Source organism: Eptatretus burgeri, chromosome 14, assembly GCF_056783735.1.
Source record: "Eptatretus burgeri isolate ZD-2024b chromosome 14, Ebu_testis_v1, whole genome shotgun sequence".
Taxonomy (NCBI): domain Eukaryota; kingdom Metazoa; phylum Chordata; class Myxini; order Myxiniformes; family Myxinidae; genus Eptatretus; species Eptatretus burgeri.
The window spans coordinates 72,804,286-72,817,422 of record NC_140974.1 but is presented as its reverse complement, the minus strand read 5'-3'; the positions used below and the strand labels follow the sequence as shown (position 1 = coordinate 72,817,422).

General features: G+C 42.6%; 1 protein-coding gene across 1 annotated transcript in view; it reads left to right on the top strand.

The window, feature by feature from the left end:
• The window catches only part of LOC147013604 (nucleotide-binding oligomerization domain-containing protein 2-like), a 29,955-nt gene that overhangs the window by 15,317 nt on the left and 1,501 nt on the right, over nucleotides 1-13,137 (top strand). Inside the window, 6 exon segments of the mRNA XM_085853488.1 lie at nucleotides 580-948; nucleotides 951-2,286; nucleotides 5,543-5,632; nucleotides 7,133-7,216; nucleotides 8,368-8,473; nucleotides 9,390-9,456. Coding sequence (XP_085709614.1) covers nucleotides 580-948; nucleotides 951-2,286; nucleotides 5,543-5,632; nucleotides 7,133-7,216; nucleotides 8,368-8,473; nucleotides 9,390-9,456 — 2,052 coding nt within the window.

The window sequence follows — 13,137 nt, the reverse complement described above, 5'->3', positions numbered from 1 at the left end:
AAAGGAATAGGAGGGATTACTTTTCAACACGTCGTCATACATGTGTTCACTATGGACCAGTATTCGTGTGACTTGTTAGACCGGACGTATTGTAGTCTGTTCAGCATTCCCCTCTCTGGGAAATCACATCACTTCCTAATTAATTTTTGGTCCTCTTTACTTGCCTCCATTTTAGCCTTTTTTTGTAAAATCAGATAAACCTCATGAGCACACCTTCCTAGCAGCATGTGACATCTTTCGTGAACGTTGACACGAGTCGGTGAACCGTGGTTTCCGTGAACATGTGATCTGGCTTGTCGGGTGAATTTCATGTCCAGTTATATATTTTTCATCCACAGCACGTCACCGAGCAAGTTAAGATACTTTCTCCACATCTTCAAAATTTCACAGTTACTAAACAGCAGACAGTTCTATGAGTAGTTTGCATTGAACAAGAATGCCTTCTATAGCGTATAAAGAACAAGTTTCATCGAATATATTCACTCGCAATTTACAATGTGCTTCCCACATGCCAATTTGTCATGATGCAATGTTTGTGGCTTTTGTGTAACCAAATGAATGTGGATGCCTCGTGTTTAGCAGTGGTTGAAGACGCCGAGAAGACTTACATTGCAAGCCTGAGGCAGCAATGCCTTTCCGAGGGACGTTGTGGCCCAGCGACAGCAAATTATGTGGATCTGGTGCTCATCCGACATCCGACCTTTAAAGCCTCTGAGTCGTTGCATAACCAAGCCACTCTGTCTGCTTCCATTCCTCATGGGGCTGCTCGCCTCCCCCTCGACAAGCTATTCACCGATCGAGCATGCTCGGTGATACTATATGGAGAGGCCGGTGCAGGCAAGACTGTGGCAGTTCGACAGATAGCCAGTCAGTGGAGCTGTAAAAAGGCCATGACCGAGTTTCTCTTCCTGTTTGTGATAAGCTTTCGAGATGTGAATTTGTCTGTGAACAAAAGACCAGCGCCTGGAATCTCCTTTCAAATTTTTGTTCACCAAAAGCGTCGACTTCTCGGCAAGTCTCCGAGGCCGTGTGCCGCGCCGGTGAGAAGGTGCTGTTGTTATTTGATGGCTTTGATGAGTATGTGAAGAGCCAGGAACTAAAGGCTGGAGCACCAGGATTCAATTCCCTCGATGAAAAAGCGAAACTACCATTGGTGTTGCACAATCTTTTGAAAGGTAGAATTCTTCCTGCTGCCCGGCGCTTGATTACCAGCCGTCCAGCACACATATCATTTCTGCCCGACCTTCCTGGAACCTCCTATGTTGAAGTTTTGGGTTTCGGAGAGGAGGAGATTGAGAGGTTTTTCAACCAGAACTTTAGGGATTCTCTGCAAGCAGAACGAGCGCTCAGGCATGTGCGTTTGCACCAGAATCTCTACCGAATGTGTTCACTTCCTATTTGTTGTCAGATAATATCTGAGTGCCTGAACAGACCATCGATTTCAGAGCAGAATGATACACCCATCACTCTGACGCAGATCTATTTTTCTTATGTGGAGAAACTGTTCAAGCACTTCGAAACGAGGACGCGGACACCCAACACTCGTTCATTCAACACCTGCCTACAGCAGCAACGCCGCACACTGGAAAAGTTTGCCCGTCTTGCTCGCGATGGTCTCAAGTCACCCCTCCTCAATGTGTTCTACATGAAAGACCTCGAACAACATGAAATCACAAAAGAAGAGGTCAACGCTGGCTGCGTGGTCTACTCTCAGACCCATTGCGATAGCTGCCTGCCCTGCACATTCTCTTTCTCCCATCTCAGCATTCTGGAGTTTTTTGCAGCACTGGCAGTGTTAATGGCTGGTGAGCAAGACTACTTGAATGAGGTAGTTCAACAGCCCTCTGGTGAGTTGCTGAGCCGAGATGAAGCATTGCTTACCTTCCTGTGTGGAATGCTTTCGAAGCAGCTACTCCCTTTGACCCGGACTTTGCTTCCAGCTGGCCAGAGCGAAGAAGGCTGGCGAGATGCCATCGTGACATTTCTGATGAACTTCACTTGCAGATTACAGCAGTCAAACGAGGAGACTCCACAGCGGCAGACTCTGTGGCTCCTGCGATGCATCTTCGAGACTCAGATTGATGAGCTGGCAAAAAAGGTGGCTAGCGTGCTCGGTGGGCGACTGTACCTGTTTCGGGCTGGTGCTAGACCCGAAGACTGCGTCTCCCTTGCCTTCGTGCTCCGCCATTGCTGCGAACCATTCGAATTGGACCTGCGAAGAAACCAAATCTGTGACACAGGAATTGATTTCCTCCTTCCACAAATTAGCAAAATTGGCAACTTGAGGTAAATGTTCTCAGCTTTTTAATTTTAATTATATGTTTGTTGAAGGCATAATTGCATTATACACAGGTATTCCTTGGCACCGTGGTCTGCAAAAGTATTCACATTTTGATGCCACCTGATCTTATTTCATGATACTTTTGAATCAAACTTTATATATAGTCTTCACAAACTACTCCGAAGTGATAAAGCTAAAAAATGCAGATAAAATGTGAATAAGTTTGATTAACAGAGAAAATCAGATGATTCTCAGTTACTTCAGTCATCAAACCCTTTGCCTAATTAACCCGAAATCACTTCTGGAGTAAATTATTTGTTTGAAACGTTATACAATAAGTGTCATAGGTTTCACCTGTATGTAATCAGTGGTTTAACTTAAACATTCATCTCCCCCACTTATCTAAGGAGGTTTAAGGTGCAACTCACTTGGTCAACCACCAAGGCAAGCATGAAGACCAAGGAGCTTCCCAAAGAAGTCAGACATGAAGTGGTGGAGAAGCACCGTTCAGGAGAGGGTTATAAGAAGATTTCAAAGTCACTCATTATCCCTTTGAGTACGGTGAAATCCATCGTTGAGAAGTGGAAGACATATCATACCACCCACACTCTACAAAGATCAGGTCGCCAATCCAAGCTCAACAGCCAGGCAAGCATGAAACTGGTTCGGGATGTCACTGTAGAGAGAGAGCATCACTCTCACGCAGATTCCGTTGAGAGCCACACGATGGCTACGAGAATGGAGGAAGTCAGTCATCCAAGAGTAGAGTTGGCCTTGGATTCCATAGGCAAACAGTTTGGAGAGCAAGGCAGAATGCCGGACTGTATCAAAAGCTCAAAATATGTCTCGAGAGACAGCCCTGATCTCATATCTGATATTGAGGGCCTCCATCATTGTTGGGAAAGTGGAAGCCGCATGTCCAAGGTAGAGTGACCAGGTCTGAATCTGAATTGATGATCTGAGATGAGGCTGTTGGAGAAAAGGAATGATTTTATGTCAACTGTGATGATGGATTCCATGACATTGCTGATGATTCGAAGTAAGCTAATTGGGCTATAGTTAAGTCGATCCGTTTTTGCACCTTTTTATTTATGCCGTTTTCCATCCGTTCCGGTCCGCACTCTAACGCCCAAAGTTTTCAACTTTCATGTTTCATATATGGTACATAGGTACAGACTGTGGAGACGGTGTGTTGCGACATACGTTCGTCATCTAAAGTGGTTGCCATGGCAACCAGGATGCTATTTTCCATCCGTTCCTGTCCAGAAACTAACTCCCAAAGTTTTCAACTTTCATGTTTCATATTTGGTACATCGGTACAGACTGTGGAGACGGTGTGTTGTGACACACGTTCGTCATCTAAAGTGGTTGCCATTGCAACCAGGATGCTGTTTTCCATGTCGTAGCACAATTCTGTATATACCTTCTTGTTCGGGCGTATATTGTGCTCACTTGCGCTCTTGTTACTGATTACAATATACAAATACATATATTGCTTTAAAATTATTGGGATCAGACTTCACTGCAATGCTTTATAAAAAAAAATATTAATGATTAGACGAGTCTTTTAAAAACGATAAATGTATAAACAGGCGAGCATTGGGTGGCTTTGACACCAACTCTGGTTATTTAATGTTATGACGTTGGCTGATTTCCAAGCAGATGGAAGATGACTTATTGTAAATGAGAGAGAGAGAGAGAGAGAGAGAGAGAGAGAGAGAGAGGGAGAGAGAGAGGGAGAGAGAGAGAGATAGAGATAGAGATAGAGATAGAGATAGAGATAGAGATAGAGATAGAGATAGAGATAGAGATAGAGATAGAGATAGAGGATTTTTTTAGGACACATGAGCTGATGCCGTCCAGTCCAGTTGCAGATTCAGAATCGAGGGTTGCCAGAAACGTCTCCACCTTCTGAGGTGCAAAATACAGAATCCAGCAGCAATTGGGTACAACTAGGAAGGATGGGGGGAGAGAGAGAAGAGAGAGAAGGACACACACAAGATTTTCAAGTAAAAACAGAATTGAGGGATTCGGTCTTCTCACAAGCGGAGTCGGCTGTGGTGCCATTTGAAGTGAGGAAGGGACGGAATGAGAGCATACACCAGAGACAGACTTAACAAGCCACTAATAGGTTTTTGGAGGAGTGAGACAAGTTTGAATGGCCAGAGACTCTTTCGACCCTCACTCTGAGAATGGCCAGAGAAATATTGACCCTCACAAGCACATGATCAGTTGAGACAATTGGAGCAAAGGAGGAGTAAGATACATTGGCGGATAAGTTGGTCAACACCACGTCCAGAAGGGAGAAGGAGGATTTACCATTGGGAGAAATCTGGATTGGAAAGTTCACAGATTGAGTCAGTCTCGTAGAGTTGCAGAAGTGCCATGGCTGGTGAGAGAGGTATCAACATCGAGCCAATTAGCATGTGGTGACAATTTAAATCACCATATATGAGGAAGAGAGAGTTGGGATTAGTGGTTAAAAGTTGCTTCATGTCATTTGTGAGAGAGATATAGATGGATTTGGAACCAGGATGGTACAACACACAGACAAACATGAGGTGGGAGCAGAGGGGAAGTCACAGCTAGAGGCATTCCTGGGGTTTAGGGAGGCATAAGAGCAGTGCATGGACAGTGGGAAATGGAGTTTTTGATGTCCTGCACAACTCTTCCCTTCAGTACGGGGTTCAGGTTGATCAAACCGGAGGAGACAATAGCCAGGGAGAGACATGAAGGAGTTAGGGATGTCCTGTGGGAGGAAGGATTCTGTTAAACTGATGATGTCTGGTTTATCGGCTGCAGCCTGGATTGAGAGATCTGTCAAGTTGGAACAGAGGCTCCAGATGCTTGAGGTGCACACAATTCGTGACAGAGGGGAGTGGAGCTGCTGATAGGATGTAGGGATGTGGAAAGGAGGAAGGAGAGGGGGAAGCTGGGAAGGTGTGGGGAGGGGCGAGGATGGGAGTGGGAGGACCAGGGGGTATGCTGGAGAGGGGGCAGGATGAGGTGCAACTTCAGAGAGGGGGTAGGACGACGGTGATCTGCAACACAAATCACACAAGCTTGTGATTGATGCGCAAGCTCCATGATGATCCTCGGATGATGATTTAATGTATTTACTTTAATTCTGCTGTTACCGTGCGTAATATGCTGATATTGGTGATCTGTAAAGTTGCACAGGTTTTCTTTCTCTCTCATATTTTATCTTCAAACCTCAAATTGATGTTTTTTTTTTTGATTTTCTGTGTCACTTGTCCACAGGTTAAATGACACCGCCATCACTGACTCAGCAGTGGAGCACCTGGTTCGAGTGATTGAAACGGAGGACACTCCGCTTCTGCAAGAACTCCAGTTTGTAATCGCACTTACCATTCGTGCTTATCAATAACATCTTTTCCATTCATCATGAGGACACATCATACATATATATAGTTGCCAATGTAAACCAAAATTACGTAAACAAAACTAAAATACGATGAGTTTGGTCTATTTTGACTTTTTGTTTTGAACTGCACGTACAGATTTGTACCGTATCAACAAACCCATGGACCCTTTGCTGGCATAAAAGTGCATTGCTTTGTTGTACACCACTCCTTCCCAATTACATGTCCAGGTGATGCGTGACGTCATCGCCAGGTGCCGAATGGAGTGCAGTACTCAGTTTTTACTCCATTTGTTTTCTTGTTTGTTTTCTTGTTCATCCGGGCAATATCTCAGCCATCCTAAGGGTCAAATGAATAATTTGACAATCATTATTAAGAAATGAAATAATTAAGAAATGGGTCAAAATGTCAAAGGGCAAATTCATCGTAACTATAAATAGGCTTTATTAGCCCGTCCACAGCTGCGCAGCCCGAGACGGCCGGGTCTTTGAATCGCTTCCATGGTTATTTATTTATTTACCATTTGAGCTTCAGTGTGTCTGTCCAGGCCACAACGTTTTTACCATTTGATATTTTGTCATCAAATTTTAAGCAAAGCTTTATGATGAGAATATGGAGAACATTAATGAATTAAATTTACATGTTTAACCTCCGCCATCTTCGAAGGTGGATGGAGGTTACTGTTTTCACCCCTTTCTGTTTGTTTGTTTGTTTGTTTGTTTGTTTGTGAACAGTATTACGGAAAAACTCCTCGACGGATTTCGACGAAACTTGGTTTGGGGGGTTAGGTATGGTCCAAGGATCATGCCATTAAATTTTGGACTTGGTCCCCCCCCCAAAAAAAATTGTTTGAGAATTTTTTTTTTTTTGCATTTCTACATGTTTTAAGTGATTTCCAACCCCCCCAAAAAATGTTTTTTTACCCCCCCCCAAAAATAGAGAATTTTTATTTTTTTTTGCATTTCTACATTTTAAGTTATTTCCAACCTCCCCAAAAAAAATTGTTCGAGAAATTTTTTTTTGCATCTCTACATGTTTTAAGTGATTTCCAACCCCCCCAAAAAATTGTGAGAGAAAAAAAAAATTTTTGCAACTTTTTTTTCAACAAAATTTCGATTTTTTGGTTTTTTTGCATTTTTACATGTTTTAAGTGATTTCCAACCCCCCCCCCCCCAAAAAAAATGTTGGAGAAAAGAACTATAACTCTGTCAGCACTGTTGACATATTTAATGAATAAGATATAAGGTTCACTTGAGTGACCCAGCAGTATTGGCGGCGGAGGTTTTGCACTCTCCTGAGTGCTCCCCCTCTAGTTTTTTGTTTGTTTTGTTTTTAGGCTTTTTGTCAAGTTAATTTTAAGTATAACGCGGACGTGGACGGACTTTGCATTTTGAGTTACTTTCTAGTTGGTGTTTGTGTCCACGTGTATATTATCGTGTAATTAACCGATGACGTTTATCCTCGGCAGCCTTGATGGTAACAAGCTGACAGGACGCAGTGTGGAAGTACTTGGTACGTTTCTTGAGTACAACACGTCTCTGAAAGTGCTCAGGTTGGTCCACTTGGTCAGCACAACCATAGTTTTTGAGGTCAAATGCAGGAAAACGTTTTTTTTTTTTTTTTTTTTTTGCAGCAAATAATGTACTTGACACTCATGATGTTTTTGTTACTGGAGAGGTAAACAAATGTTTCTTGATTCCAAAAAGTATGTTTTAAGAAATTGTGATTTTATTTTTAATTTTTATATGTTTAAAGAATCAATGACCACACAGTTTAATATCACCATTTGTTTAAAAACCAAGTATCATGTGATTTGGGGCAAGTATGGTCGGTGACGATACCAAAAACAAGGAGTGGAGTTGTTGGGCAATTATAGCACAGAGCTCGGAAGTTTGAAATCTGAAAAACCTGGAAAATGCACGAGTACAACCAAGTCTACTAGATGTGGACAAAACAAAATCTCAGGCAGGCCAATGTTTCAGCCAGAGAGTGAACTCTGACCAGGACCGTGTGTTGAGTGCATGTCACGTGTGATTATTTGTTAAACACTCTTACCTGGATGGATAGAAAGGTAACACAGGCCAACAATGAACGACCATTTTCATCACAACCATTCCATCATGTCTCCTCGTTCCCCTTGGACGCAGCTGTTAGTCTTTGAATCTGCCTCTGTTGTTTTTGCTCTTCCATGAGCTGGCTAAACTTCTCCAGAAAAAAAGAACAATTTCACTTTTTTGTTTGGGAGTGAAAGTGGGTGGTAAAAGCTGATTGGGGAGAGGTGAGTAGATAAAGGGAGAGAGAGAGAGAGAGAGAGAGAGAGAGAGGGAGGGAGAGAGAGAGAGAGAGAGAGAGAGAGAGAGAGAGAGAGAGAGAGAGAGAGAGAGAGAGAGAGAGAGAGAGAGAGAGAGAGAGGATGGGAAGAGGACGGTTTGGGATTCAAGAGAGAAAGACAAGATGGAGGGATAAAGGGAAAAGATGACCTTGCAGTACCAGGGTGAACGCTATTCTGTGGCTTAAAACGAAAGTCTCTTTTCAAAAAACTTTGAGTTAGTTATACTTTTTGCATTTTTCCACTTTTAAGCTTTTCATAACTTCTTCATAGATACAGCCATCTTTCCCTCAATACATACATTTATATATTTATCTTTGAACTGTGAGCCTGACTCTTACACACCCATGCTTTCTTCCATACTCCATATACAGCCTGTCAACAAACGACTTTGTCGATGTGACTTTAGTCTCGCCAGATGCTCTGGCCTACAACAACTCCCCTGCAAAAACTCATGTGAGAATAATGAAGGTGTTTGCGGTAATGTTGTATCGGTTCATCTCCACGTGTCTGTTTGATGTAAATGATGAAATCACTGATGACCGATTGAGTGATGCAAATAAGCTATCCTGCACCACTTCGCTAATCAAAAACGGGCGGCGTACTTCCGTACATGTTTACCCCTCTGACGACACAAAAGTGGTATTTAGGTACACTGATGTGATTTATGTATGAGGTCCTCCATGAACCGTCGATCAATGTTTAAATATCCATCCAGTGGGACCATACTTTGTTGCAGAGCGTTGGTGCTGCCTTCGCTGATCCTCCTTTGGCATATGTGGACACAATCCTAGAGATGCGTCGCCACTCTGACAAAGCGATACCAGCCAAGCTGGCACTCATTTTGCCGAACCTTGGAAGGACGACAGGCAGAGTCAACCCCACCTGGTATTAATGTCAACAACAACCAAGTGGAATTTGAACTCAGGGAACCTAGGATCCCAAGCCCACCACCCTAACTGTTAAGTCGTGATGGGGGTTGGGAGGAGGAGTGGATTAGGGGGCCTGGCCAATCTAGCTAAGATACGGTGTCTCCTAGCTCTTCACATTCTATATTGATATATACATGTATAAAAAACAATCCATGACACATCATTAATCAAACCAAATTAAAGTTAATCCTAAAATTAACATAGTAATAACAATAATTAGAATTGCCACTTTAAAACTGATGGCAGTGATGACCAGGTACCCAGACGTCCACCTTTGCTACAACATGAGACTTTCTGTAGATGACAGTTGCAAAGTTTTGCTTCGATAGGGATCAGTGGTTCCAGAGAAAACATTATTTAATAGTTGAGACAAATATAGCCCTGATTTGACACAGCGCGGGACTGACGTAGTTACGAACCGGGTAACACAAAGTGTTCAATGTATTTATTACATATGCTGTCAGCCCTTTTCCTGGAGGACATTGTCAGTATCAATTGAATTGCTGTTTCTGTACCATCAAACGCATGCAGGTGCAGCTAAGTGAGCCTTCTGGAAAAAAAAAAAAATCTAAAAGTTCTCAGATTTAAATAATGCCACTGGCTGCCAAACTGCGTGGCTGATCGGGTTGAAATTTTAAACCAATGTTTCACATGTTGGCTAGATAATAATTGCCTTGAAGTTTCCATATATATTGACACAGCGGTTCCAGAGTAAATATTACTAATATTTCCCTTCCAATCTAACATGGCTGCCAAACCATGGGGGCTGATCGAGGTTGAAATTTAAAACCCTTAATTCCACATCACTGTTCCATCATAACTCTGAAGTTTCACATTTATTGATGCAACAGTTCCAGAGTAAACATTAATTAATAATTTTCCCTTCAATACAATATGGCCTTGCCAGACGATGTGTTGTACATTAAAAAGGGTGGTGGGGGGGAGAGACATTTTGTCTCGTCATGGAGAGGCGGTCATACATGTGGAGTTTTGCCTCGATCTGTTCAGCCGTTTCAGAGAAGACTTTTAAAGTTATTAATTTTCAATCCAATATGGCTGCCATACCATGTGACCAATTACAACATAAATTTAAATTCTCCCTCTAATCAGGTAGTGGATTATGCTTGTTGGTTCACGAAAAAATATTTTCACGAAAAAAATAAGTGACCACTATATTCGTTATTGTTGTGTCTGTCTGTATGTCTGTCTGTCTGTCTATCTGTCCCGAGCATAGCTCCGTGGGTTTTGATCCGATCCTCTGATATGCAAATTTTGGTGGGAGGTTTACTATCACTGAGTCTAGTTGTGTTTTCCTGAAAATGGGCGTGGAAAGCCTGCCCATTATAGGTGGAGCCCTTTTGCCTTAAAAAAAAAAGTGTTTTTTAGGGGGTAGCCATTTTCAATTTGCATCTTCTCCTTGGGGTTTGTCGAATCTGGCAGGGGTTTCGGGTATTTCGTTAGGCCCCATGGCACCTGCATAGCCTCAGGGAGCTCTCGATTTTTCGTTTTCGTCCCAAGGAGTCAAGGTCACAAAGGTCACGGCCTAACTTAGAAAATTGCGATTTTCATTGATAAAAATCCATCTTCTCCGAGGGGTTTGTCGAATCTGGCAAGAGGTTTTGGTATTTGGTTAGCTCCAGCGCAAACTGGCACCTGTGCATAGCTCCCCACGGAGCTCGATTTTTCGTTTTCGGCCCCAAGGTCAAGGTCACAAGGTCACGAACTTCTAGAAAATTGCGGATTTTCACACTAAAAATCCATCTCTCTCCGAGGGGGTTTGCTCGAATCTTGGCAGAGGTTTTGGTATTTGGTTAGCCCAATGGCACCTGCATAGCTCCCACGGAGCTCGATTTTTCATTTTCGTCCCAAGGTCAAGGTCACAAGGTCACGAACTTAGAAAAATTGCGATTTTGACATAAAAATCCATCTTCTCCGAGGGGTTTGTCGAATCTGGTAGGGGTTTTGGTGATTTGGTTAGCCCAATGGCACCTGCATAGCTCCCACGGAGGCTCGATTTTTCATTTTCGTCCCAAGGTCAAGGTCACAAGGTCTGAACTTAAAAAAAATTACTCGATTTTGCCATATAAAATCCATCTTTACTCCGAGGGGTTTGTCGAATCTGTAGGGGGTTTCAGTATTTGGTTAGCCCAATGGCACCTTGCATTGCCCTCCCACGGAGCTCAATTTTTCATTTTCGTCCCAAGAGTCCAAGGTCCACAAGGTCAAGGTCACAAACTTAGAAAATTTCGAATTTTGACATAAAAAATCATACGACCGCCCAAACTTTGAGAGCTTGGATGACAATATTTTTTATGCATAATCTAGAGGTCATTCCCCACCTAAAGTCTAGAAACCATTTTGCTCTATCTCGAACAACACCCTTGCCCTGTGGCGCCCCCTTCAAGTTTGTTTTTCTGCTGATTTCATCAAAGGTATGGGATGAGAAATCCGATGAGTGCGAAAATGCCATATAGCCTATATGACGTTATATTGTTCCTGGAATGTTCCAAGAGGGAAGTTTTGCACCAAAGGTCATAATCCTTGACCTTTGACCTTTAAAGTTCACAAAGGTAAAATTTTCAAAAGTTGTGGGAATCGAATCAGGGTTTTGACTCTCTTTGACGAACTAACTCCATTAAGCTATAGCACGTATCCTGTTTCCTTATTTTAATGTCCACAACATTGTTTTGTGACCTTTAAAAAGGTTATGCAAAGGTCAACTTTTCAAAGTTGTTGAACGAAACCGGGTTTTCGACATTTTGCAGCAAATGAACCCAGTCACTTGTCCCACATCGTGTTGATCATTTCTTATAACTTGGTCAAACATTATCACATTGTCTCATCCTTGACTTCTGAAACTATCTACATCATCAAATACCGTCCGTGAACCATCGTCGTCTTCAGACTTGTTAAGTTTTTGCGTTGATCAGACAAGGTGTGCTTTTCAGTCCAAGATGGAGGCCAAACAATGTGACTTTGTGACATGATAATTTTTTACCATATATGCAGACATGGCTGTGTATGATAAAGGTTGCCAATTTCAATTTCGATAGGATGAGTGGTTCCAGGAGAAAACATTATTTTTTTTTTAATCCAACATGGCTGCCAAACCATGTGACCTATCAATTATTCATTAACAAACTTACATCCCGCACTCGTGTTGAATACAATTGTGAAGTTTCCTCTTGATCTGATCAGCCATTCTGAGGAAGATATTTAGAGGTTTTTAGGTAAATTAAATATGGCCGCTAAACCATGTGACCCATCAATAAGAAATTAACAATCTTGTAAAAGGATGCCGTGGGGAATGTGGCATGTAAACGTTCAGCTGTTTTGAGGATGTTTTAAAATTGTTTCTTTCAAAAACAAGATGGCTGCCAAACCAAGTCACCTATGACGTCATGATATTTTTTTTTTTTCTATGGTGAATTGTTGGCGCCTGATTTCTCACCAGATTTTTCCCATGCAGCGTTTCTACTTGACGACTTTTCACCGGGATACTGCGTCACCGATGACGCTACGAAAAATCACCTGTGAGCCCTCTGCTGGGGAGTCTATTAGTAATGTATGAAGCTAAAAAAAATTTCCATTGCACGCTTTCAGAGATAGAGGTTCAAAAGTTTATCGGTTTTTTCATAAGGACATGCCTGTACCACGTGATCTATGGACGTCATAATTATCACACCAAGTATGTCATCAAAAAAGATACATACTACGGTGAAAATTTCGTGTCGATCGGACTCTCTGCTGCTCCTGAGAAAATGATTTTTAAAAAGCGAATCGTACCTGAAAATTGCCGAAGTGAAAAAGAATATATAAGAAATAAACAGAAGAAAAACAATAGGTTACCCAGTCCATTGACTGGGTAACCTAAATAACTAGCAGGGACCAGCGGAACATCTGTCCAGAATGTATACAGCCGAGGCTTCAAGTCCTGAACTCTCCCCCATCACCCCCCTCCCAAAACCTGAGTCTTCACCCTCCTTAATCGTACACCTTTCAAACCCCCTCCCCCACTCCCCCAAACCACAACTCCTCAACCACCCCACAGGAAAGTCCCTTGGCCCCTCCCAAAGCCTCCCTCAACCTCTCCTTCAAACTCTGTCCTATCTTTGCTCTCCCCTCACCCACAACCCCAACTCTGTCCAACTCCCCTAACACTCCTCCCGCTCATGGTGCAAAAGAGTACCCCACATTGAAACAGCAGAATAT